This window comes from Ascaphus truei, chromosome 5, assembly GCF_040206685.1.
Source record: "Ascaphus truei isolate aAscTru1 chromosome 5, aAscTru1.hap1, whole genome shotgun sequence".
NCBI lineage: Eukaryota > Metazoa > Chordata > Amphibia > Anura > Ascaphidae > Ascaphus > Ascaphus truei.
Window position 1 is genome coordinate 129,896,734 of NC_134487.1, and position 25,422 is coordinate 129,922,155.

The window sequence follows — 25,422 nt, forward strand, 5'->3', positions numbered from 1 at the left end:
ATGTGCTTCCATGAATGCCCAATCTTAACACTCAGAGGGAGGTATATTAGATCTTAGTTGCTTAACTGTTCTGAGACCCGGGCCCTCTTCTGTTCTGGATACCCCTCTGTATTAACCCAGTAATGCTAGTTCCATTGGGAATCCTAGCTGGTCCTATACAAGTAACCCCAATACCTTTTGTCAGTGCGGGAACTGCCACTTCCCTCCTGCGGAGAGGACTGTTAATGCAGATCAGCGGGTTAGAGCCGATCCGCCGGCACCCAGGAGTCCTCGTTACTGACGCCCTCTGTGGCATGCCGTTTGCATACTTCAAAGCTTATTTTGGACTCCCTTAATCTTCCCCTGGGATCTTTACTTAAAAGGGTTTGGTCCCTATCTATAACATAACATTAAAGACCGCATGTAGCAATCAAGTGCCTCTCCACACGCCGCCTGTCTGCAGTGCAGGCGCGTGGTCTGAGGCAGCGGGGCCTTAGCCTAAGACTTCATTATAAGGCTCCCAGTATAATCTATCAGCAGGGTCTACATTGAGCGTCCAGACCATACATGATTTCAATTAATTGTGCATGCACACTGTTTTATTATACAAGTATAACTGTAACCCAGTCCACATTTTGACCCCATAATACAAATAGGGGGTCTCTAGTGCTCCAGCTCTCATTTATAGATCTGGAGTTTGATTATTACTAGATCTATTGATTTTCGCTCATTAAGTATACAAAGTGGTAAGAAAAATAGACACCGCCCCAATACTATACCAAGTGGACCCAATAGGGAATATAATTAACAGCAGTTATTTTCTTGTTGCTTTTTGTATATAGATCACTGATTGGCCTTAGATGTTACCAGTCTGATATACTTTTTATATTATTAAGAAGTAAAAGGATTTAAATCTTCACTCACTTAATGAAGACGCCCTGAGTGCATTCTAAAGGGAATCTTTTCTTCTTTATGTTACTTGCACATGTGCCCTGAGCTATTGTACTTAATATATAAAAAGTGGGAAAAATGCCCCATTGTGGCTTAAAAATAAGGCAAAATGAACACAGTACATCAATTAAAAGTTGCATTGTTTCACTGGGAGCAATGGAACAAAACTATGCAGGAAAGAACTGATATATTCAGCTTTCTGCATGATAAATGACTACTAGTGGTAGAAAAAAATGCACATTATAAGCTTTCCATGTCTGTCAAAATTCACAATTACTTTACAGAGTCGACAGTATACCCTTGTGTATGTTCTCTGTGCATCAAGTTTCAAAAACATCTGATTTGCCTTGAAATTGATGCTCAGTGAGTCATTTTTAGTCATTAAGTGCTTTGCTCCACTCACATTCATATGCGGATGGTGAATGCATGTGATGCGACAGGAGCAGTTCGGTATAAGATAAGTGATACATCAAATCATTAGTCTCCACAGTCTCCATATCTCCAGTTCTGAGTTGGCGTGGGATCAGTCAGACTATAGACTTGCATCATATGTATGAAACGTTACAAACAGGGCTAAAAAGGGGGGCTTCAAACATAGACCCCTTAAAGCAGTGGCTCCCAATCGTTTTAAACTTCCCTCCACATTATTGGTTTTATATTGGAGACCCCTCTTCTCTATTCAGTGCACAAAGCAAAATGATCAAGATTTGGATAGAAGTCCCCTAAAAAATCCTTGTTAAAACAATATGGAATATAAGGAATGTATTGGTTATTGATGCAGGCAAACTGCCTTCTCTCGCTTTGTCTCTCTCTCTCTCTCTGTTCTCCATTGTCTGTCTTTTTATCACCCTTTGCACTTCTCTGTGCCTCACAGGGTGTATGACAGTCCTGTCATACTGGGGCCCCTAGCAGAGTTAACCTCTTCCTTAGAGAATCTTCCGCACATATAAGTGGTGCTAATACTGCTTTAAAGCACCATAAGACACCTTACAGCCCATAGCGTTCCTTACCACATAGTAAAAATGACCCCCTGTATCGTATGATCATTTAGACTGCCTGATAACCATATTGACATATGTGATGCTTATTCTTATGCTGCCTGTGCTGTCTCCTTATTAGATAGTGGCCAATGACACAGGCTACCCCCAAAACTGCTGCTCCTCTGCCTTTGTGTTGATCCACATCATAGATATTAATGACCACAGACCCGAGTTTTCCCAGACCACGTACAAACTCGAAGTGCTGGAAAGCTGCGCCAATGGCACCTCCATGGGAATCATCACGGTGAGAAGGGGGACGGGCGATAATAACATGGCAGGACTGATTCTGATAAACGCAGCATGTCTTCTCATGCCGAGGCATCAGATACAACACCAGAGGCAGTAATAGCCGCTCACACTTCAGTACGATAAGAGAAGTGACACTATGCCCTACTCAAAGATCAAGGAAGGCCTGAATTAGCCACACACCAGAAATGCAAAAAAAATTAAAAATTATATATAGATATATATATATATATATATATATATATATATATATATATAAAACACCATCGACTCTGGTTTGGTCCAAACATTTTCAGTGGCAACATAAATTTGCCACTTCTGGGAATGTTTTCCAGAGTGCGGTGTAATTCGGTCCTGATTACTGCAACATCTTAAGCAGCGCAGCATTCTCTCTTTAGTTAGACGGGTGCATCAAATGAAAACATTATGGCACATGTCTAGTGAGCGGTGCTATCCTATATGATATCTTCCAGTGCTGGAAGGCACCTTGCAGCTTATTTAATGGAATGCACTGTGTCTTCTAGAAGTAGCCTTGAAGCTGTGTTGTGAAATAGCACGGCTTAGTAAATATGGCCCTACATAATTTATATTTGTTGGTACAGTATGTGCCATTGGGCTGTTCAGAGTGTTGCTTTCAGTTATGCGTTAGTAGATCTGTTACGTATATGATATTTACAGTAAGTATGAATCAAACATTAAAATTGTCAGAGGAGGTGTTGTGGGTGAGTTGTTTCTAAAAATGCTTGCTAGGTTAGAGTGGTTCTTTAAAGAAGGTGCTTCCAGTACATGTTTCTAGCACAGTCAATAAGCACACACATTTATTCAGACCCTAACTAATCTACATTACTCCCTTTCTACATTGTTGCATCCAATAAGGATCAACATATTTTGTTTTCTATGGTTATGGTGTAGTTGGTTTTAAGGTGTCTTCCAAACACGTCTTATGGAATAGCACCCCTTAGTAGATAAGGCCATTTATATTACAGTGAGTTTGCATAACTCCTATAGTATATAATCAAGTTTTTGCATGCGTACAGGGTGCATGCAAATACACCGGGTAAATAAGTAAGAACTATAAGTCTTCATTCCTTCCAAATGCATTTTCTCAAATGAAAGAAAGCAGAATACAGTGAAAATTAATACACGGTATGTTTCATGGCCTTAATTTTATTTGTAATCTCATCCAGTATTTTATGGCTACATATATTGTTCAATCCATGGTAGTTTGGATAGTGAGGGGACACATGAGAAGGTGAAAAGGGGATAGTGTCTGCTGGGGAATGATGCCGTTCTTTTGTTACAGGCAACAGATCTGGACTCTGGAAAGCTTGGAGAAATCACCTACGAGCTTTTGCCGGAATCTATGTGAGTAGTGAGAAGTTAAATGCCTATGCTTACCCAGGAGTATATCAGAGCATTCTGTGGATCACTATTCACTGAATTCATTGTATAACCCTGTTCTTTTAATGTAACCATGTATTATTTATAACTCTGTGCCCAGGACATACTTGAAAACGAGAGGTATCTCTCAATGTATTACTTCCTGGTAAAACATTTATATAAATAAATAAATTTGTACAAGAACTATTGTCGTAAATACATAGGGGCTTATTCTGTAAGCTCCATTAGCGCTTTACCGTGCGTTCTACATGGAAATCTCCATTCAAATCAATGAGTCTTTTTCGTGCAGATCGCTCGGTACAGCGCTAACAGAGCATACAGAATAAGCCCCATAGAGTTAGTTGCACCTGCCTTCTATGTAATGAGCTAGTCACAATGACTCTGTATTCTGAGTTGTAGTAGTTAATTTACATTTAGCCTCTTCTAAAGCAGGGCCAAGTATGGCATTCGTCTAAGAGTCCCAGAAAGTATTATGTCTCCAAGATAGTGGTTCCAATTTTCTTGTAGTTGTGTTGATCCTGAAGACGTGTAGATTTGTAGTAGATTCTGATACCTTTTAACGGACAAACAGTTAAAGAAGTGAGGAAGAGGATTTTTCAATAAATGTAATCTATGAAGAGCTTTCAAGTTGGGACATTAAAATATCACAACCTACTCCAAATCTGCACCTCCCAGAACTGTGGAAGAATTTCACAATGCAATCAGGGTGAAACAATTTAAAAAATAATATAATTTTTTTTGGGGGGGGACACCAAGTAAGTTAGACAGCTGTTTTTTTCTTCCCCCCCAGACGTGACAATTTCCAGGTTAACACTGTCACTGGGGAAATCACAGTGGTTGATGGAAGCCTCTTGGATCGGGAGCGCCGTTCTTTGTATTATGCGACTTTGCAGGCACAGGATGGGATGAATGCAACAGGCACCACGCTGTTGGAGATAACGGTGCTGGATATTAATGACGAGATACCCAAGGCAACTGGCTTATACAATGTGTTTGTGAATGAGAACACTGATGACATCAGCATCCAGATCGAGGTAAAAAAAAAAAAAGATCTGGGTGGCCATGGTCATGTTATGAGTCCTTAGTAGGGTGTTTTCTGTGTTTATGATCCTGTGACCCTGTTCTAAATGTGTCTTTTTCACAGGCCTTTGATGCCGATGAGCCAAACACCAATAATAGCCGCATTCAGTTCCGCCTCCTGCCAGGTGATGCGAGTGGTAACTTCACCATCAATATCACCACAGGGCTGATCACAAGCCTGGCTCCTCTAGACCGAGAAGCTATTGATGAGGCAGAGAGGGGGCGCATTGTGCTGACAGTGGAGTTGTATGACCTGGGGATTCCTTCCCTGTCCTCTTATGTTAACGTCACCATCAACGTTGAGGTAACCTGAGACATGACTTTTAACACCCAACTAACACAATTACTTCACATAACTTAGGCACTGCCGACCTAGTCATAACTAGAATCATCACCTTGTCCAAGTTTTCCAAAGAAGTTAATTTCCAGATTTTAAGTTCTAATTGTCATCTATCTCATTGTAGTTCTAGAAGGTTTTTGTAGCAACTGTGTGTAGAGGACGATGGCTCTACCGTACCATGACTAGGGTGAACATCTTCATAAATGAGAGCAACTGCCCCAGGGTCTTTATTGCTACATGTTTTTTGTTTTCTTTAGATGTAATAGTCTAGGTCTATAAAAAAAAACATATTACAGGTTGTAACACTAGTCTTAGCATACTAAGGGGGCTATTCATGAAGAACTGGCATGGGCTAATACACCCTACCTTGTGTTAACTGTCATTGACTTGAATGGCAGTTTAAGTGGAATCACAGTACGTTAACTCGTAACGAAGTTTGGTGAATCTCCCCCTAAAATAAGACATTCATAGATATAACCATCAGGATTGACAAACAATAGCACACTCTGGGGGGTTTCATTAAACTGTGATAATGCAAATAGGGGCACTATTGCAGTTTAAGTCAATGGAACTAAATGGGCATGGAAAGTCAATTGGAGTTTATGTGCTATAGTGCCCTGTCTGACACTGTCACAGATTAACGAATAACCCCCTCTGAGTCTGGACCTATAGCGGATTCTGGAATACTATAGCTTTGAATGTTTAGCAGGTATGCCATGCGTCTAGAATATTATAACCGTGTATCCCTACATCCCGTGACTCTGGAATACTGTACAGGAGCGTTGTGTTTCTAGAATGCATGCTGGAATATTATAGCACTGAATTAACAGACTAGAATCAGTACACAATGGCACGGTGTTCCTAGAAGTACTAGTCCGTGATTATCAGAATATTACCAGATGTAATAGCTGAGAATCAGCACATAATAGCAGAGTATTGCTGGATGTATCTGTCTAAGGGATAGATCCACAAAGCTCCGTTAAATCAGGGAAATCACAAAATAGTTAACAGACGCTGGCGTCCCTGTCTTTAACAGGCACCCACAAAGCTAAATATATGCAAAAACAATGTCTGTTAGGGCCTTCATTTTCATATGCCCAATGCAGTGTTAGCCTGCTAACATCAAGATACGACAGCCCGGCACTAGCTGGCAGTAATGCTGCCTCGCGTTAGTCATATGCCAAGGAAGATTCCAGGTATGCCTGCTCTATATCATGGTCCAGTCTGTGTGTCTGGATCAGGGAGAGCTCCTGCAGTCACTACTGCAGGGTTTTTAAAGTCTGCTAATGAGCCAGGTGGGGACTGATTAACTGCTGCAGGCTGCAGATTAACCAGCTCTCTGCTTAGCTCGGTAGCTAACAAGAGGATTTTCCTTCCAAGCCTTTAGACAGGGAAGAGACCCTGTCACACTAATGCAATGTAGGAAGCCAGAATGGCCACTTCAGAACCATGGACAAGGTCAAAACATTTCTGCAACACAGCGTTCGGGTATAGGCACCTAACACCAGGTATAATTATGGCCTAAAATAACATTGGGTTAAGGCTCGCGTTACATTTTATGGCCTGCTGCAGATATGCATTGAGGTGTTCTACACCTCTTTTGCATAGCACCAACACTAACAATGGTTACATTTAACGGCAGGCTTCCTTAGCATTAAGACAAAACTTAGCGCATCATTAGGGAACGTTGAAGATCCCTGTTAGCACTTAACAAGTCATTAACTGAAGTTCTGTGGATCAAGTTTGATCACGAAGACGGAGTATTCCTAAGTAGGTGTAACAATCTAAGTTTGACTCACAACAGCAGAGTATTATTAGGTTTAGTAGTTTAAGATTGACATATGATAACAGAGTATCCCAAGGTGTACAGGGGTAACAGTATAAGATAAGGATGTGATCCCAAGGTGTACAGGGGTAACAGTATAAGATAAGGACGTGATCCCAAGGTGTACAGGGGTAACAGTATAAGATAAGGACGTGATCCCAAGGTGTACAGGGGTAACAGTATAAGATAAGGACGTGATCCCAAGGTGTACAGGGGTAACAGTATAAGATAAGGACGTGATCCCAAGGTGTACAGGGGTAACAGTATAAGATAAGGACGTGATCCCAAGGTGTACAGGGGTAACAGTATAAGATAAGGACATGATAGCTTGTATGAGTAGAAAAAATAAATCTTATTTTATCCTTCTCTGTTATCTTTGTTTCAGGACCTGAATGATAATGGACCAGTGTTCAACCTCTCTGAGTATCATTTTTTTGTCAATGAGAGCACAAAAGGTAGGCCGCACCGTCTCTTTATCTCATTCATAGCATAGGGGCAGACAATTGCATATGAAGGTTACATGTGCTGTATGTTTATATTAATGGACACTTTATTCATTATTTAAACTGCATATATACAGAATGTTGGTGCTTGTTTAGTCTCTTTTTTTTGTATTCTGATATGTAATTGAAAAAAGTATATTTATGTGTTCAGACAATGTCAAATACCAGTATTATTATTATTATTATTATTATTATTATGTCTACATACAGAAATGTGTCAGAATAAATTATTTAAAATAAAATCATGGTATATGAGAAATGGGCTGTATATATACTGTACTGTAGGAAGGTCTGTCCTATAACACTAGGGTGGTGGAGAAAGAGGAAGATTGGTAGTGTTTTTCTTACTGCAAGATCACCCGCAAAGCCTTTCTGAAAAGGGTGTGTATGTGTCTCATATATTTATGTATTTAATTTACGTTGCATATATACAGAGTTTATTACAAAAAAGGTCCTCTCTCTCATTGTAGAAATACAAATGTTATCTAAATGTTAACTAAATGTTAACATGATGCTTACATCGGTGTAATAAAAGTTTCATATTATAGTGCTCGATGTGTGGACTGAGGAAAACCCCAGTTATATAAAGCTGTTCATAATCCATTAGCAAATTGCTTAAATCCAGGACACCTCTTATAATCCATCTACTACACACAATTAGAATTTTCATTTATGTAACTCACTTTACCTTGAACCCTTAATAGCTGAACACGTGTAATATGGTGATCATTTTGTTCTGTGGGGTAAAGCCACTGCCTCATTTTGTCTTTCAGGGGCAAAGATTGGAAGTCTGCAGGTCAGTGATCGAGATCAGACTGAGGTAAACAACCGTGTCAGTTTCCGGATTTCCCAGGGTGGATCAGGGAACTTTCTCATCCGTGCATACCAAGAGGGCACAGGTCAATACAGAGGGGAGCTCTCTTTGGACCCTGAACTGGAACTGGATTATGAGAAGCAGAAAAACTTCACTCTGATCATCGAGGCTCAGGACAATGGGCTTCAGGGTGTCTCTCACACTGCAAGTGCCACTGCCATTATCCAAGTGCTGGATTTGAATGATGAGCCACCATATGTGGAACCCTCTTCTTTGGGGGACCTCTATCTGGTCGAGAACAGGACAGTGGGTCAGGAGAGGCTCACCACCCTAAAAGCAATGGACCCTGACACGGTCCATTCACTGGAATTCCAGGAGCTGTCTGTGCAATGCTTTAAGAGTGGGAATGACGTGGGCAGCATTTGCTATGACTGGCTCTGGTTGGCTCCCAGTGGGGAGCTTTTTGTAAATCGGACTGAGGATGTTGACTACGAGCTTTGTGATCTGATGGTGATGTTACTGCGTGTAGAGGACAAGCTGACATTGATTGGGGACAGATACAGTCAGAATGGTAAGGCAAACTCTTAAACTGTGCTCACACATCTTTTTTTTTTCTTCCACCCTCTACTCCACCCATAAAATATTCATCTACCTTGGACCCTCTATCAATCTGACCTTACTTCTTTACATCCATATACTTTCCTTCCATTCTTAACATGTTATTAATCCATCTTATAGAACTTGCTATTTAATACTCCTACACCTTAATAGTCCATTATGTGAGGTCCTTTCTATGCATTCTCCCATCACTGCCCTTCCTTTGACCCTGCATCTACCAATTATCCTAACCCAATTTGACATGCTCTCACCACTGTCTATCTTTTCTCTGACAGCCATGGTATCTGTTTTCATACCTTCCGTCCATGTCCCTTCTGACACTGTCCATCCTTCCATTGACACTCAATCTATCCATCCATTAAGATTAAGCCTGTGGCAGGACGGCCTGTAGCCGGGTCAGACAGTAGTCCACACGTGTATTTTCAGGTTTAGAGCAAAGGTTACAGGGAAAAGGGAGACCAAAAAGCGCACCAGCAGAAACGGAGCAGGAAGAACCCAAGACAAAAAAATGATTAAAAGGGCACTTCAATGTGGCAAAAGACCCATCCAATGCATTTCGAACGTCGCAGCGTTCTTTTTCAAGGATAAAACACAATGTGATAACATCCATTATATACCCTCTTACCTGTGGGCCATTTCGCGCCAAAAATCAGAACCTGATGACGTCATAACAGAGCGACTCAGTGCCGATCTAAGGGCAAAAGGAAGTACCAAAGGCAGTGTGGCCATCTTGGATGTGGGCAAACATAGGAACACAATAACAAAGCTTTATTGACCATTCCAGCAGAACAAAATACATTGCTGCTAACTGGACAAGCATATTTAAACGAAATAAAGCTATATTAAACTAAACTAATGCTTAATAAAGGGTACTATTATATCAAGAAAAAACATGAACAAGGTGGATTAAAAAACTAGCTGTGTTGCAACTAAGTTATATACAAAAAAAAAAAAGTTAAAAATAAAAACCTCTAGACATGATTAAAAAAATGTGCAAGAAAAGTAAATTTAAAGACATATTACACATACATACTGCATAACACAGATTGTGTACCTAAATCATAGGAACCAGGGAAATACAACCATTATAAAATATGAAGTATTATCCACAAGATACATCAAAGAACAATTTAAGCTTACATATTAGCATAATATTTGCATGATAAGGCATAGGTTCAAAGGTTATAATGATAAGAATATAATGTCCAATATAATGACAATTGTCTTATTTAATCTGTATTACCAACTAATTACACCATAATACGTCTATCACAAAAATGTTTACAAAAAATGTGTTAGTTGCCAGTCAATGTTCAAGCCCATAGGGAAGCGCGTTTGGAGAGTGAAGATCCAATACGCCTCCCTACGGTCCAGAAGGTTGATATGATCACCTCCTCTAGATTTAGAAATAACTGATTCAATCCCCAAAAAGGAAAAATTATTAATTCCTCCCTGACCACATTCAGTGAAATGTTTTGAGACTGGATGATTAGTGTCTCTCAATTTTATGAGCCTTAAATGCTCTAACATCCTGACCTTAAGGGCTCTAGTCGTCCTCTCCACATACCTCTTGCCACAACCACATGTTATTAGATAAATCACAAATTGACTTTTACAATTTATAAAACTGTTAATCTTAAATTCCTTATTTGGTAATATATTCACACCATGTGGCGGTGGCAAGGCAAACTGGAAAAAACTTTTGGCAGGCTTCATGTGTTTACATGCACTACAAGAGCCACATTTGAAGGAACCCCTAGTGATAAAAGGTTTTTTGAGACCAGAAGATTTGAGTTCACTTGGTGAAACATGAGATCCAATTGTTCTCGCTCTACGATATACAAAAGTAGGACCAGAATCCACATATTTTTTAAGGACAGGGTCCATGGATAAGACATTCCAATGTTTTGAAATTATAGAGTTTACTTTTCCACTTTGTTTACTAAATTGTGAAATAAAAAGAGGACATTTGTTTTTTAATTCTGTCAGTCCATGTGAGTCCTGTTTAATACCAATTGTCTTAACATTGTTAGCAAGGCGAGAATCTCCAATTGGATGTGTGGGCAACAATGATGCTCTCTCTGTATGTAATGCATTTTCAAATGCAATTGCTAAATGTGATTTGGGGTATCCCCTTTCCAAAAATCTCCTTGTAAGTTCCTCAGACTGAGAAAGGAAACCACTCATAGTGGAACAATTCCTTCTCAGTCTGAGGAACTGTCCCCTTGGTATGGCCTTTATGACATGGGATGGGTGGCAGCTGTCCGCCCTAAGAAAGGTGTTCCTGGCATTTTGCTTCCTATAAACATCGGTTTGGATTTTTTTGTCTATGTCTACAAATAATTGTAGATCCAGAAATTCAATGTGATGGAAATGAAAATTTAATGTAAATCTTAGATTATAAAGATTATTATTAAGATAAGATACAAAAGTGTGAAGTGTAGTGACATCCCCCCTCCAATTAATAATTAGGTCGTCCACAAATCTTTTATAAAAAACAATATTGTGACGAAATAAATTAGTGCTCGAATAGATAAAAAGTGCTTCCCACCATACCATAAATAAGTTCGCAAAAGAAGGAGCAGTGGTCTGGCTTATTATCATTTTGAGATATACCTGCATTTGAGCGCTTCAGCTATTTTCCATATTCCTTAGAGCAAAGGTTGAATGGCTTTATTGCTCCACAGCATAACTAAACATGGGGGCACACTGTCCCTTTAAGGCATAAACAAAACATAGCAAAATAAAACCTGCTCCATATTGGGAGGACTTACTAACACTCCAGCCTATCTATCAGGCTGGCTGGCTAATCCATTACCAAACCATTAACATATCAAACAGTCCAAAAACAATATGAACAGTTCTTGCTGTGCTTTAGAGAGATACTTGTGAATCCATCTGCATAGCAACTTGTCTAGGATAGCTCTGAGAGAGCCACCTGATTACCAGCAATGACTTCCTTATATCTCATGCTGGTTGTCAGGTGTGTCGGCTCCCTTCTGATTACCCAACCATTCCTCCTGGGTTAACCCTCTGAGTGCTGGATGAAGCACTCAGACGTATGTCTGCCAGGCATAACTGTTAGTGGTTGACTTCACCCTGTCACAAAGCCATTAATCAATTATTCACCCATTGACATGTTATCTTCATATCATCTGACCACTGTCCATCCTCCCATTGATACTCTGTCCCTCCATCCTATGATACTGTGTCCATCCCCACCTTGACATTTGGTCCATTCATCCTTTGAAACCATGTCAAATCATCCTCTGATATACCATGTAACCTACCATTGAAACTTCCATCTGTACATCCATCCTGTTCTTTGGCACCCTGTGAATCCATTCTCTCACACTCATTCATCTATCCTCTAGTCCTCTCCACATCTATTCCTTAATCTCTATCTATGAGTTCCTTTGTCCCTCAGTTCATCCATCTTTCACCATACTGTATATTATTTAAAAAATATTCTTTAGGGGCTACTCATTAAACTGTGATAGTGCCGGTCGAGGCACTATCACATTTAATGTCCCATTAAAGTCAATGGAAATAGTACCCAAATCAGCACTATCACAGTTTAACGAATAAACCCATTTAACTCCTTTCCATGTAACCTCTGACCTTCTGACTATCAATTGACCTCTATTTAGCCATCCTCAGGCCTATTTTCATCTAGCTTTTAACCATGATCTACATCAGTCCTTTTACCACTGTTCATTTGTCCTTTAATCCCAGTCAACACAATCTCTCACCTCTTTTATGTTGTTTGTATGGGGTAAATTATTTTACTTGTGAAGTCTTTTGGTTCTATGGAGATGTCGAACTGACTTTCTGTCTCTATGTTTAGTCTCCCTGCGTGTGGTGATAGAAGATATTAATGATCATGTTCCAGAGTTCTCAGATATTGATGAAGCATTTGGTAAATGAGTTTTTTACTTTGTGATGCTGTATGGATTAAATGCTTAGTAGTTTGGGTATGAAGAGGTCAGAGCTCAGTGTTGTGATGTTCACTGACATGGGTATCAAGAGATGGGATTGTAAGGGTTTATTTCCTGGGGGTCATTTATTGTTAGTCCTGCTAACATTATGACTACACAATTTTCATAACTTTGTATAATGTTATGGAGAGACCTACCGTAAAACACATGGCTGATGGATGTCAGGGGGATGGAAGAGTTTAAAAATAATACCAATGGACAACTTAAAGCTGCAGTTCAGTCTTTTTTTACAAAAATTTATTTTTTTAATTCAATAGTTTCATGTGTGCAATCTCTAATTACCTAAAGAACTGTATAGCTGCCAGTCAATTCGTTCTCCATGTATTCATCGGCGAAATTGGGCAAAATCTTTAGATATGGGATATGTTTTTCCTCTACTTCTGTCACTCAGTGGAAGCTCATGAATATTCATGAGCACTCCTGCACTGACATGTGCTAGAGGGAGGGCAGGGCTGACAAAGGGGTGTTCCAGGGCTTGTGACATGACATGAAGGGGCAGTGCCTTAGTAAATGGTTGTTAAAATAGAATACAAGAAAATTGGTCTTTCAAAGTTGTTTTTTTAAAAAGAGAAAATGCTAAAAGTATTTTTTCTTACTACAGAACTGATTTGTTAAAAAAAAACACACATGCAGGATATTGACTGAACTGCATCTTTAAGGACATAGTGATCTTAAATTATGAATAATGCTAATTTTTGCAACTACAGCTCTCCTGTCACTTTAACATATGCCCCCCTCTGTGTGGTGGCTTTGAGGGGCTACGATGTAGTGCAGTATAACATGCTTTGGTGAGGGGCTTGTTTCCATGAGCTACAGATGTTGCTTTGTCTACACAGTGGTTGTGCCTGATATTGCTCCGATTGATTACCAGGTGGCCCTTGTCAAGGTAACTGATTTTGATCCCCTGTTTCTTTATCTTTCTGTAACCCTTATATAATTTTCCCTTCCCAGTGTTTAAAGTGTGACACTATTGAAAGCTTTCTGAGTTACCACGTTTAAAATAGCATTTGCCTTTCATGTCCTGACCTGTATCATAATTTTTTTGGGGGGCCCAAGTAAATATCCTCCTTTGTTTATCAGGGTTGCGCATGACTGCATTCAAGCATAGCACCACTACTTGTCATAATGCACTTCAGCCAATGTCCACAATTCTCTCACAGGGGTTGGGTGGAAAATGGAATGGTAGGCCAATAACGCAGTTTGATATATATATGCCTCTCTCCCTTCACCAGGCCCAAGATAAAGACACTGGCGTGAATGCGGTGCTCATCTTCTCCATCATCTCGGTGGAATTCGTCTTCTCTGATGGACAAGTCCGACCACTCTCCAACATCTTCACCATCATCACTGCTGCTGAGAAGGATGGTTACGTGGGTAGTGTTAGGTCAGTTCTCCACTTCCCATAGTAATGTCAGAGGGTAAATGGCAAGGACTGGGCCGTGCGTTCTTGGGGATTATAGACTGTTATTCAAGGATACTAGGTTGAAATATTTACACTGTGTTTGCCTTGCAGGGTCGCCAGCTCTCTGGATGTATCTCTGAAAGGTCAATATCAAGTCACCGTGAAAGCAACGGATGCAGGATCCCCTCCACTCAGCTCCACTCGTGTGCTGGATGTAAGGCACCCAAAATATAGGGCGAATCATGAAAACTTATGAGTTACCATATTTACTATACCAATGCTAAAGAGACTAGCATACAATGGAAGGGTAAAGTGCACAGCATCTTACATTATTTATATTTATATGAGTGCAGTGCTTTCCTTACAGGTTTTGATAAAAAGTCTGGAGATCAAAGTATTTTTACACATGTTCAGCTCACCCTTTTTCTTATAGAAATCATATGATATACATTGAATTAATAGACAGCAAAATCATTCATTTCTGTGGGAGCAAACCGCAGCCACTTTATACAATCTTAAAATAACCTAAAAAATACGAGCAGATATCTTGGGAAAGTTGCAGTATGTAAAAGAAAGGAGGAATCCCCATAGAAAGCAGCACAATCTGTTAAAGTAACACACGGTATTACTGTCATTTTTCTTGATGTTGCCTTTACTTCATTGCAATGAGCTGGAGCCTTTTCACTTTACAAACTAAAAGAGGTGTATGCTGACTTTGTCATATACCCAAATGAAGACATGGGGAAGTGTAACCATGTTAAGACGGAAGTTAGCCTTGCTACTTTTTACCGTGATGATGTGGTTAGCAGTGACAGCACAACACGGCACACTGCTCATTCAATGTATTCAAATAAGCACGGCTAATTAAGTATTATCAAGACCAAACCTAAACAAAATCACATGCTTTTGTTTTCTTAACAAAGGCTTAACGTACAGTAAGTGTAAGACATGATTACTCTCCAGGCCCCAGAGCCATCACAGTGCGATCCGCTGTATCGTGCCAGAATCAGCGATATCTGCCATTACAGGTAATGGTGGCTATCGACAAGCCGGGCGCAATTCAACGGATTGCGCGTTAATGTCTCCAGGGCATACTGACATCTGACTCCTAACATAAGATATTAGTCTCTGACCTATTGCCTCCTTAAATTCATGTCTGACCTTCCCATACTTTCTTGACCTCATTTTACTGAGCTCTCCATAAAACCTCTTAGTCTGTATTAACCTGTGGCTCCTGACCTCATCATACTGATCTCTGTTGTCCCATCCAGTAGTATAGTACTCACCAAACTGACTAACAATCAATGTCTTTACCATATTGACCTTGAACCCTTGCCTTGATACTGACCCTCAATCCCTAACCCTTGCCATATTGAGCTTTGATTCCTGCTTTTTCTGGTCACCATAGTGGTGATTGGCCACTGACCTCTAAAGGCATATCTCTGTCCTGACCTCTCCCTGCATGCTAGCCTCTCTTCCCTGACATTTCCTGTGCTCTCCTCTTGTTTCCTGACCTGTAGATTTTTGCTGTAGACCAGTCTTATCGGGTCAGTCTGTATTTCTTAAACCCTGCAGACAAGGTGCGTGACCAATCAGAGGAGATCAAGAGGTGAGGAACGCACAGGGGAAAGAAGCAAGCAAAAACTGGGGGAAAATATTACACTGTAACACACACGCACACACACACACACACACACACGCGCGCGCGCACACGCACGCACGCACACATACACACACACACAGAGAGTATCACAGAGCAGCACGGAGGAAATGAGGAGAGTATCATATAGCAGCACACACAGAGAGAATCATGCAACCACACACAAATGTATGTATATATGTATATGTGTATATATATAGATATATAGATAGATAGATAGATATAGACAGTGTTCGACAAACCTATACATTTGCTCGCCCCGGGCGAGTGGATTTAACCCCCGGGCGAGTAAATATTGGCCCAAGCAGCACACGTTTGGTACTAGGTGGCGAGTAGATTTTTTTGTGTGGCGAGTAGATTTTTTGGTGATTTGTCAACCACTGGATATAGATATAGATAGATATAGACAGATATAGATATAGATAGATAGATATAGATATAGATAGATATAGATAGATATAGATATATATGTGTGTGTGTGTGTGTGTGTATGTGTGTGTGTGTGTGTGTGTGTGTGTGTGTGTGTGTGTGTGTGTGTGTGTGTGTGTGTGTGTGTGTGTGTGTGTGTGTGTATATCATTTTTTTACTATATATAGCGTCAGCCAGTTACATAACGCTTCACAGCAGTAATAAACGTGACATAATATTATATAACACATAATTGGAATAAGCGATGCAGACATACAACAATAGGTAAAGGAGTCCCTGCCCCAACGAGCTTACACTCTAAGCACAGAACACAAAGAGAATATGACAGAGCACATTCAGGAATAGGAGAGTACCACAGAGCAGCACACACTGGGGAATACTGCCTATAGGTGTCTCAGGGTAGGTCACAAGGCCTGCAGGACACTTTACTTTCATATCCTCTGTAACCAGGAGATGCACTCTTGTTGTTTTTTTGTATGACAGGTCTCTGACCCTGGCAACTAAAGCGACCGTGTATGTGGCTGGAATCACAGCTGCTGACTCCACGAAAAACATCAATCCCCGGTGAGTCAATTAGAAGGACACAAAGAGTTGGCTGATAAAAGCTTATACTTGTGTAGGAAAATCAGGGACTGCCCAAAAGCAGCTTTTCATGTCCTAACCCATTAAGTGTCAGAGGACCCGGTACACCATTGCCTTGTAATGCGCGGCAGGTCCGCCTTCACTCGAGAAGTATAGTAGCCTAAACCTTTTATAAGGTGCAATCCTCCCTAAATCTTTTTAAAAGAAGGCAAAATCATGTAATCAATTTATCCAACCCCCTGTTTATTTATTTTCATTGTTATCCTTAAAAACTTTAATTATTACATTATTTGCGCTAAATGAAAATCCTTACTTCTTACAAAGAAAAATGCCTCCCGTGTTGTGCTAACCCAGAGAAATTGATATCTTTGGAGTTCAACATTATAAAAAAAAAAAGTGTCGCAATGCTTAAAAACGGTTATTAAGAGGGGGAATTTCCTAAACATGTTTTCCCAATTCAGCACTTGGAGTTGTATGTACGGTACATTAATTAAACCATACATAACTCCTTGGGTTTTCACTAGTAAATCAGCATGCACTTGTTCTGCTTCACACTCAAGGTTCTGATATCTCCACCTCTGAATGGAGACACGGAATTGATAGTCATCCACAGAAGGGATAAAGGGACATATTTATTAAAACAGCAGTCCCTGCTGATCACCATTTCATTTTTTTGCATTCGTTAAGAGATATCTTCTTGTCCTTTCCCATGCTGGTGTTATTATTACTTTTATTAAAACTGACTTGAATTACAGTTCCTGCCAGATCGGGCGAGATATCCCGCTCGGATGACTCCGGATCTTAACACATGTGCTGTGAAGATTTTTGAAAAAAAATAAATCGAAATAGAGGGCTGAGCATTTTTATTTGTTTTCCATATCTGCTGAAAACATTTGGGGATTTTACCATTACAATAATGCACCACGGAGGCGGTCTAAGATATTTTGGCTGTGGCCAATTGGCCGTGACCAAAGCACCACCAGCAGTCCGCCGCCACTACAATTCGCCACCGGGCAGGTCACCGCTGTATAATTAGTTGCTCCGAAAATGAACTTCGGCCACCAGTCGTTTGGAGTCCCACGGCCGCCGCTCCGATGCACTATCTTTAACTGTACCATGGGACAAAGGTCCCATTCCGCCAGGGAGGAAGGGTTAGGATTAAGAGGCCCCTGACCCACCCTTTATAAACTGCAATAAAGTCTTCCTGGTGTAGTTTATGATAATCAGTTTGAATAATATATTGCATAAACACCAGGACCATCCACTTTCACTGATTTTCTGTCCATCTCCCTAATTGTGAGTGGGTTTCACTGATTTTTAGCATCAGTATCTCATAGACTTCCTTTGGGACTCACTGATAAAAAAAAATTGTACTGTTCATTTAAAATACCTATTTTAGTTAAAAACTCCCAAAACCGACACTGATTGACTTGTTGGTTCCATTCTAGTCTCAGCTGCTGACACTTACTTTGTAAACCTTTGGCAAGTTGCCATGCCTCAATCATTTCATTTGAAGCTTTTTGGACACTGTTGACTTTATCATAAAACCATTCTCAGCCTAGTGAACTAGATATTTATAGTGCAATGGATGACTATATTAATATTACAAATGAATAGTAATTATACAGTGCTCTCTTATCAAACTTTCTCTCTCAGTGCTACAGCTCAAAGCATCATGTATGTATACTTTGTGTACAGTAATGGGACGGCAATAACACCACTTGAACTGAACAGGTGAGTGCAGCCTCAAGTCATTGAAGGAGATGGGAAGGGGTTGTACGAGCTACTTGTTGTGTGTTAGTACAACTCTGTGAGTGACCCAATGTGTGTAAGTGTGTTAGTACGGCTCTATGTGTGGCTTGTATGTATGTGGGTTATAACAGTTCTGTGAGTGTGTTGCTGTTTGTACTGTATGTGTCTTAGTATGGCCATATGAATGGTTTGTTGTGTGTCTGTGTGTTATTAGTACATCTCTCTGAGTGCTTTGTTGTGTGGATGCGGGGTTCTGTCTCTCATTGCTTATATGTTGCTTATTTTGGTAAGTATGGTGCCAGGTGACTTGTTTTTTGTTGATGTTACAGGATTATTCAGAGCAACACGGAAGCATTATCTGAACTTCTACAGCTGAGTCTATATATTATTGTGAGTATCTTACAGCTACTATTGATCCAAACCTCTCACATGGGATACAGAAGGGTGAATTTAGCTTTGTATTCGTTTCCATTCACTTGAAAAAACATAAACACATTTCCCCTATTAAATAAGATGATTTGGAATCTTACTTAATAGAGGAGAGAGAGAGACAGAAATAGTGAGAATGGGTAGGAGATATAGGAACTATTCAGTATGGTAATATTGGAGAAGGAATGTGAGGCATATAGAGGAAGTTGTGTTTTCTCTCCCATCTAGGTTCAAACACATTCATCAATGGTTTGGATTTATAACTAGGGTGAAAATAAGGCTACTACATAGTTAAGAATGCATCAAGGGAATGTAAGCTACATTTCCCAACATTTCGAATATGGGGGACAGAAAGAACGGAGCACTGATTATGTTGGAGGGGGGTCATTAAAAAGATAGAGAGAGGGGGAGATATCGGAGGAGAGAGAGGCGGGCAGGAGAATGGACAGAAAGAGAGATTTGGAGGGGGCAAAAAACATTGGGAAGGGAGATGGAGAGAGAGATTACTTGTGATGGCAGAAGAGTTACTTGTGGGGTAGGGGAATCGGGGAGCGATAGTGGTCTTGGGATTTGCTTTTCATCATGGGACGGCAAGGATCAGCTTTTGTTTTTCTTTATGTGCAGGGTGGTAGTGACAGCCTTGGAGACACAAATAAGAATGACAACTTGTATGGAGTTATTGCAGGTCTGGCTTGTGCGGTGTTGCTCATCCTCTTGATTATGATCATAGCTTTGATCTGCTTGAGGAAGAGGTAAATCGTTCTCACCTGATACTTAGCTTGCCCAATAAGATACCCATGGAATGTGTGGTTCCTTTTGTATGTGATGTCATCTTGTATCACTTACCTGGTATGTGGCGCACCTGGTATTTAAATAGCTTGTGTTGCTAATCTTAGTGTGATTTCCTTTGTGAGTTGCCTGAAAACGGGGTGACTTAATCCCTGACTTTCCTTGTCTTTCCTAGTCTTGTGTGTGAATTGGTCATGTACTAGACTTGCGTGTAATAGCTTCAATCCATCATATAGTAGCCAAGTATGTGAGTATGGTGCGTGGCTAGCTTAGTATGTGTCTCACCCATATTGTGTTACAGTCACAACAGGAAGCTAATGGCCGTTAAAGCTTTGAAGATGGCAAACACTTTGTCTGTGGAGGTTGCACAAGGAGGGGGTGCCATACCTGGAACCAACAAGTATAATTCAGATGGGTGAGAATCTCACACATGAAGAAAGGAAACTTCTGGCCACGTTGTAGTTACTGACTGTATACAATGGGAAAAAGTAAAACTCTTATCTAAAGTGTGAAGTTGCTGCATTTACCAGTAGCATTTCCACAACCTTGAAATCAGGCTCTGGTTTGCAATCACAATGCTTTGTTTCTGATCACCATCTCTGCAGGTTTAAGACAGTTATTGCACTACAGTTTCATGTGTTGTTCAGTCTGTGAACAGTCTTATTATGCAGGCTGAGAGAGAAACCTATTTTACTAGAGTCCCATGGACTATATCTATACCCCCTCTCAAATAACACATGGAGAGACACCTGTGCTCGAAAAGAAGCACATTTAGATATCTAGGAAATATGCAAAGTATATTTAAATGGCCCATACTCCACACAAGGATTTCCGTAACACCTATATTGACAAGGCACCTTACAATGAAACAGGTACCTAAGGCACCTTACTGTATAATGAAGCGGGTACCGAAGGCACGTTATGGTGAAGGGGGTACTGATGTCACGCCCAACATGATCAGAACACACAACCTCTGCTGTTCAAATTAACAGCTCTAGAAGTGTGAGCTAAACTAGCTGCTGGGTAGCACCACTGTCACAGAATACTTTTGAGCTCAACTTCACACAGCTGTAGCCAAAATAATTTCTCACCATAATCTATGGGTACTGGCCTGTGTTTGGCCTTGCATCTGTGGGCAGTGGTGAAGCAGGTTTTGTTTGGGCTACAGTCCATCTCTGGCCTTTCTGGGTTTTTACTTAGTTCTGTGTTCTCCAGAGCCAACCCCATGCTGAATCTCACTTTGGACCCCATCATAGATCTGGGCTTTGAAGAGAACAGCTCCACGAGTGACACCTCCAGGTGAGTCCAACAACCACTATCAAACGCTGTGAATACATGACAATATCAATCAACTACTATACATGTAATACAGCAATACAATGCACACAATTCTACATTATTTCTAACGCGATCCGCTTATAGCGCGATGTGATTCTTTGGACCCCAAGCACAGCGTTATAAGGGGGTTGAGCTGTACATAAAGAGTGAACAATGTACACAATGGGCTTCATTGTACTCTCTGGTGAGTTATGCCGTGATATTCTACTGTACATCAATACAGCCATTGAATAATATGGAAATTCTAATATTCTGAGTTATAATCAGTTATGTTATCTGGTATATTTATATAGTATGAATAAATGTATACATATGTTTGTATGCACGAGTGCTTATACATGTGTACACACCAGTACTTGTGTATTTGGCTGCATGCTACACTGTATAAAACTGAATGTCCCACTTGTTTTGCAGTGTGAACTCTCTTGATGACAATATGATGGACAGGATGGGGGGTTCCTCTACCATATTGCCGGTAATGAATGATTCAAGTAATCTCATTTGCAGCCACTAAAGATGATGAAATGGTCACAGTCATCATTAATTGTCAATAAGTCAGTGTATTTCTTTGCACTTTGTGGAACATGTCTTCCTGACAAGTGTCACCTGCCTCTAATCACAATTTGCATTGAGCATCTTCAAGAAATGGCCAGAATGGGCATTCGTGGTATTGTCTGCACAAATATTTAATCTTTTGGGATAAATTGTGAAGATGCCCTATATTATCCCATACGGTACATGAGAGAACGTGTGCCGTCTGTAAACATGTAACACCCAAAACAGTTACCTTGTTTAACAGATAAATGGAGATCTGGCCATCCTCTATTTTAAATCGCAAGTGTTTTACTCTCATCTACTGTTTCAGTTCCTTGGCATCAGTGTCTGTCTTTATTGTCTTGCTCTTTATCACTTCTACCTAACCACAGATGTCATGTCACTAAGTTTGTTATCCGCTGTCCATTCTCCAGTAGCTGATCAATCAGAAATTTCTTACGGTAACCTACCCCTTGGTATAACTATGGCCTTAGAGCGTTAGCTGTGTGGGGTCACAGAGAGTAATGCCCTCTCAGATGGTACGGGATGACTTGGCAGAGTGTAAGCCCCACCCACTTCCGCCTGGTGAAAGTGACATCACAGTAGGGTGTATATATAGTGAGGGAGAAGGCTCTGAAACTCAGGTCCATAGAGCAGACATTGTGGAGGGGCCTCACAGAGTATAGTGTAAATACATAAGTGTATATATGATCCGGTAATAGGGAAGGGATCCCCCCTTTCTTGTTTTGCAGTTAGGGATAGTTCCTTTCCCACATAGACATGGCTAATCCCTACTCTCCTGTTGCACATGGAGGAAGCCTATGCCTAGATGGAGTTCCCCAAGTAGTAACCTGAAGGCTTAGCAGGCTCAGCCCAACAGAAGGGTCCATAGCTAACTCTAATTCAGAATGCCATGAGGTGGCATTCAGTACCCAAGCATGGGATACTGAGGACAACATGAGTGGAGATACCACAAGGCCCAGAAGGGGCACCCATGGAATGGAGTGCTACATACACTATATAGGAAATGGAAATGAGGTCACTAATGCTGATTAAGGCCTCAGTACCTCCCTAACGGGCTGAGATTGGGGCAGCTAGGGAAAATAATACAAACAGTACAACTTGTGAATACATCAGAGACTATACAGTATGTACATTGAACTGTATGTGGTGACTGAGCACTTATCAACGGTGCCTATTAAAGCTCCTGTTTGTATGAATAAAGTTCATTGCATTGCATTTCCAACGCCCAGACTGCACAAATCCAGCACCCTGACAAGGTAATAGAGATGAAGCCAATTAATGAGACTCTTGATGTAAACTCATTAGGAGCCGGGCAAGGAGGACATTACTTTTCTCTGTTTTTCTCACAGCTACTCTTTGCCTATAGACCGAGTTTTTTACTTTGGGATCATGTAATTCTCTCCCACTCCCACAGGGTTTCCAGGAGAGCACAGAAGCACACATGCCCACAGGATCCTCTAAGGAGACCGGTGACAGGGAAGAACCCTTAGCGGCTGCTCTGAACAATCGGAGGCAGAAGACTTCCCAAGAGATGCCGGGCCCGGTGGCATACAACAATAAAGCCCTGGACACCACAGAGCTGTGACAACATCATAGATGTCAACAATACCTTGGATTTAGTGATTTCAAGTAAACCCTAGCATGAAATCGCACCAATACATTAATGTGAACACGTGTAACATTTTATGTGATGTCACTACATTGTTGAGCCTGGGAAAAGGTCTCTACAAAACATTGGTGTTTTCGTAATGTTTTGCACTGCAATGAAATAGAAATGGCTTAATAGTCGTGCAGAATAATTTTATTTATGTTTTCACTTTTAACCTATTGTGACTAAGTACAGTAATTCTCTCTAGCTATCACTTCAGTGCTTACAAAAAGTATAGCAACTTATGTAGGGTGACCAGATGTCCCGGTTTGGCCGAGGCAGTCCCCCTTTTAGGCCTCTGTCCTGACTTTTGGGGGTACTGTCCCGGTTTTTTATGCTGCTGGGCGTGCATGCGCGATCGGCACTTGCCGGCCACTTGTGTGCATGCGAGATGGGAGCTTGCTAGCTGCTTGTGCGTAATCGGAGCTTGTTAGCTGCTTGTGTGCAATTGGAATTTGCTAGCTGCTTGTGCACATGCGCGATTGACACTTGCCGGCCACTTGTGTGCATGCGAGATTGGAGCTTATAGCTGCTTGTGCTCATGCACGATCGGAGCTTGCTAGCTGCTTGTGCGCATGCGCTATTGGTGCTTGGTAGCTGCTTGTGTGCGCGATCATAGCTTTGCTAGCTGCTTGTGCGCAACCGCAATCGGACCGTGCTAGCTTCTTGTGTGCGTGCGCGATCGGAGCTTGCTAGCTGCATGCGCGCAATTAGAGATTGCTAGCTGGTTGTGCACATGCGTGATCGGAGATTGCTGGCCACTCATGCAAATGTGCGATCGGAGATTGCTAGCTGCATGCGCGATCGGAGCTTGCTAGCTGCTTGTGTGCACACGCAATCGGAGCTTGCTAGCTGCTTGTGCGTATGCGCGATCAGAGCTTGCTAGCTGCTTGTGCGCATGCGCAATCGGAGCTTGCTAGCTGCTTGTGCGCGATCGGAGCTTGCTAGCTGCTTGTGCGTATGCGCGATCAGAGCTTGCAAGCTGCTTGTGAGCACCCGCGATCGGAGCTTGCTAGCTGCTTGTGCGCATGCGCGATCGGAGCTTGCTAGCTGCATGTGCGCAATTGGAGCTTGCTAGCTGCTTGCGCACATGCGCGGTCGGAGCTTGCTATATGCTTGTGCGCATGCGCGATCGGAGCTTGCTATCTGCTTGTGCACATGCGCGATCGGAGCTTGCTATCTGCTTGTGCACATGCGCGATCGGAGCTTGCTATCTGCTTATGTGCATGCGCGATTGGAGCTTGCTATCTGCTTGTGCGCATGCGCGATCGGAGCTTGCTAGCTGCTACTGCGCATGCGCAATCGGCAAGCTCCGATCGCGCATGTGCGTAAGCAACCGGCAAATGCCAATCGCGCATGCACAGCTGGCAAAAGCTCTTTGTGTATGCGCGGTCGACACTTGTCATTCGCACATGCGCAGACGGCAGCTGCCGATTACGCATGTGCGATATTTGGCCCAGTTTTGGACGGGACAAATATGGTCACCCTAAACTTATGTGCTAACAACTTTTAATTAAAATGATGCCTAATTTGTTATAACTGATACTCTACCTTGTGAATGTATTTGCTGTGTGCCATATTTATATTTGACAAAAAAAGTATTTCTACAATTACTGACTAAATAAAGATAAAACTAGCACAATTCTGTCTTTATGTTGAGGGCGTAAGACCCCGAAAATGATCGCACGATAAATAAATCCTGAAAGCCAATTTTTGCTTCGAATGGATTCACATTTCTCTGTATGCATGTATAATTGTATTTATATAGTGCCAACAGTGTGCGCAGCACTTTCCACAAAAAAAGGCACAACGTAAAAAAAAAAAGCATTATTAAAAGTGCAGTCAAGGAGGTCAAGTGCATCTGGAGTCAGTAGTACAGGCGTAGATAATTTAACAAGTGAATTTTCAGCTGGGCTTTGAATGTCGAAAGTGAATGTGCTTGACGAATATTCACTGGAAGATCATTCTATATGTAGGGAGAGATTAATGAGAAAGGTTTAAGGTGTGAGAGGGCTGTAGAGGCGGTTATGAGACATCCTT

At 41.2% G+C, this 25,422-nt stretch overlaps 1 protein-coding gene across 4 annotated transcripts in view; it reads left to right on the forward strand.

The window, feature by feature from the left end:
• CDHR2 (cadherin related family member 2) overlaps nucleotides 1–25,204 on the forward strand; it is a 90,944-nt gene extending 65,740 nt beyond the window's left edge. For 3 of the 4 annotated variants that reach the window (XM_075600778.1, XM_075600780.1, XM_075600779.1), the window contains 19 exons: nucleotides 2,050–2,214; nucleotides 3,520–3,581; nucleotides 4,408–4,651; nucleotides 4,762–5,001; nucleotides 7,248–7,317; nucleotides 8,139–8,750; nucleotides 12,645–12,716; nucleotides 13,632–13,681; nucleotides 14,028–14,179; nucleotides 14,309–14,411; nucleotides 15,718–15,806; nucleotides 16,770–16,850; nucleotides 18,525–18,602; nucleotides 18,950–19,010; nucleotides 19,674–19,801; nucleotides 20,140–20,253; nucleotides 21,054–21,137; nucleotides 21,591–21,651; nucleotides 23,149–25,111. In XM_075600778.1, coding sequence (XP_075456893.1) covers nucleotides 2,050–2,214; nucleotides 3,520–3,581; nucleotides 4,408–4,651; nucleotides 4,762–5,001; nucleotides 7,248–7,317; nucleotides 8,139–8,750; nucleotides 12,645–12,716; nucleotides 13,632–13,681; nucleotides 14,028–14,179; nucleotides 14,309–14,411; nucleotides 15,718–15,806; nucleotides 16,770–16,850; nucleotides 18,525–18,602; nucleotides 18,950–19,010; nucleotides 19,674–19,801; nucleotides 20,140–20,253; nucleotides 21,054–21,137; nucleotides 21,591–21,651; nucleotides 23,149–23,319 — 2,637 coding nt within the window. In that variant the 3' untranslated portion in view covers nucleotides 23,320–25,111. Of the gene's footprint in view, nucleotides 1–2,049; nucleotides 2,215–3,519; nucleotides 3,582–4,407; nucleotides 4,652–4,761; nucleotides 5,002–7,247; nucleotides 7,318–8,138; nucleotides 8,751–12,644; nucleotides 12,717–13,631; nucleotides 13,682–14,027; nucleotides 14,180–14,308; nucleotides 14,412–15,717; nucleotides 15,807–16,769; nucleotides 16,851–18,524; nucleotides 18,603–18,949; nucleotides 19,011–19,673; nucleotides 19,802–20,139; nucleotides 20,254–21,053; nucleotides 21,138–21,590; nucleotides 21,652–23,148 lie in introns of all 4 variants that reach the window. The other variant, XM_075600777.1, reaches the window with a different exon arrangement.
• The last annotated feature ends 218 nt before the right edge of the window (nucleotides 25,205–25,422 follow it).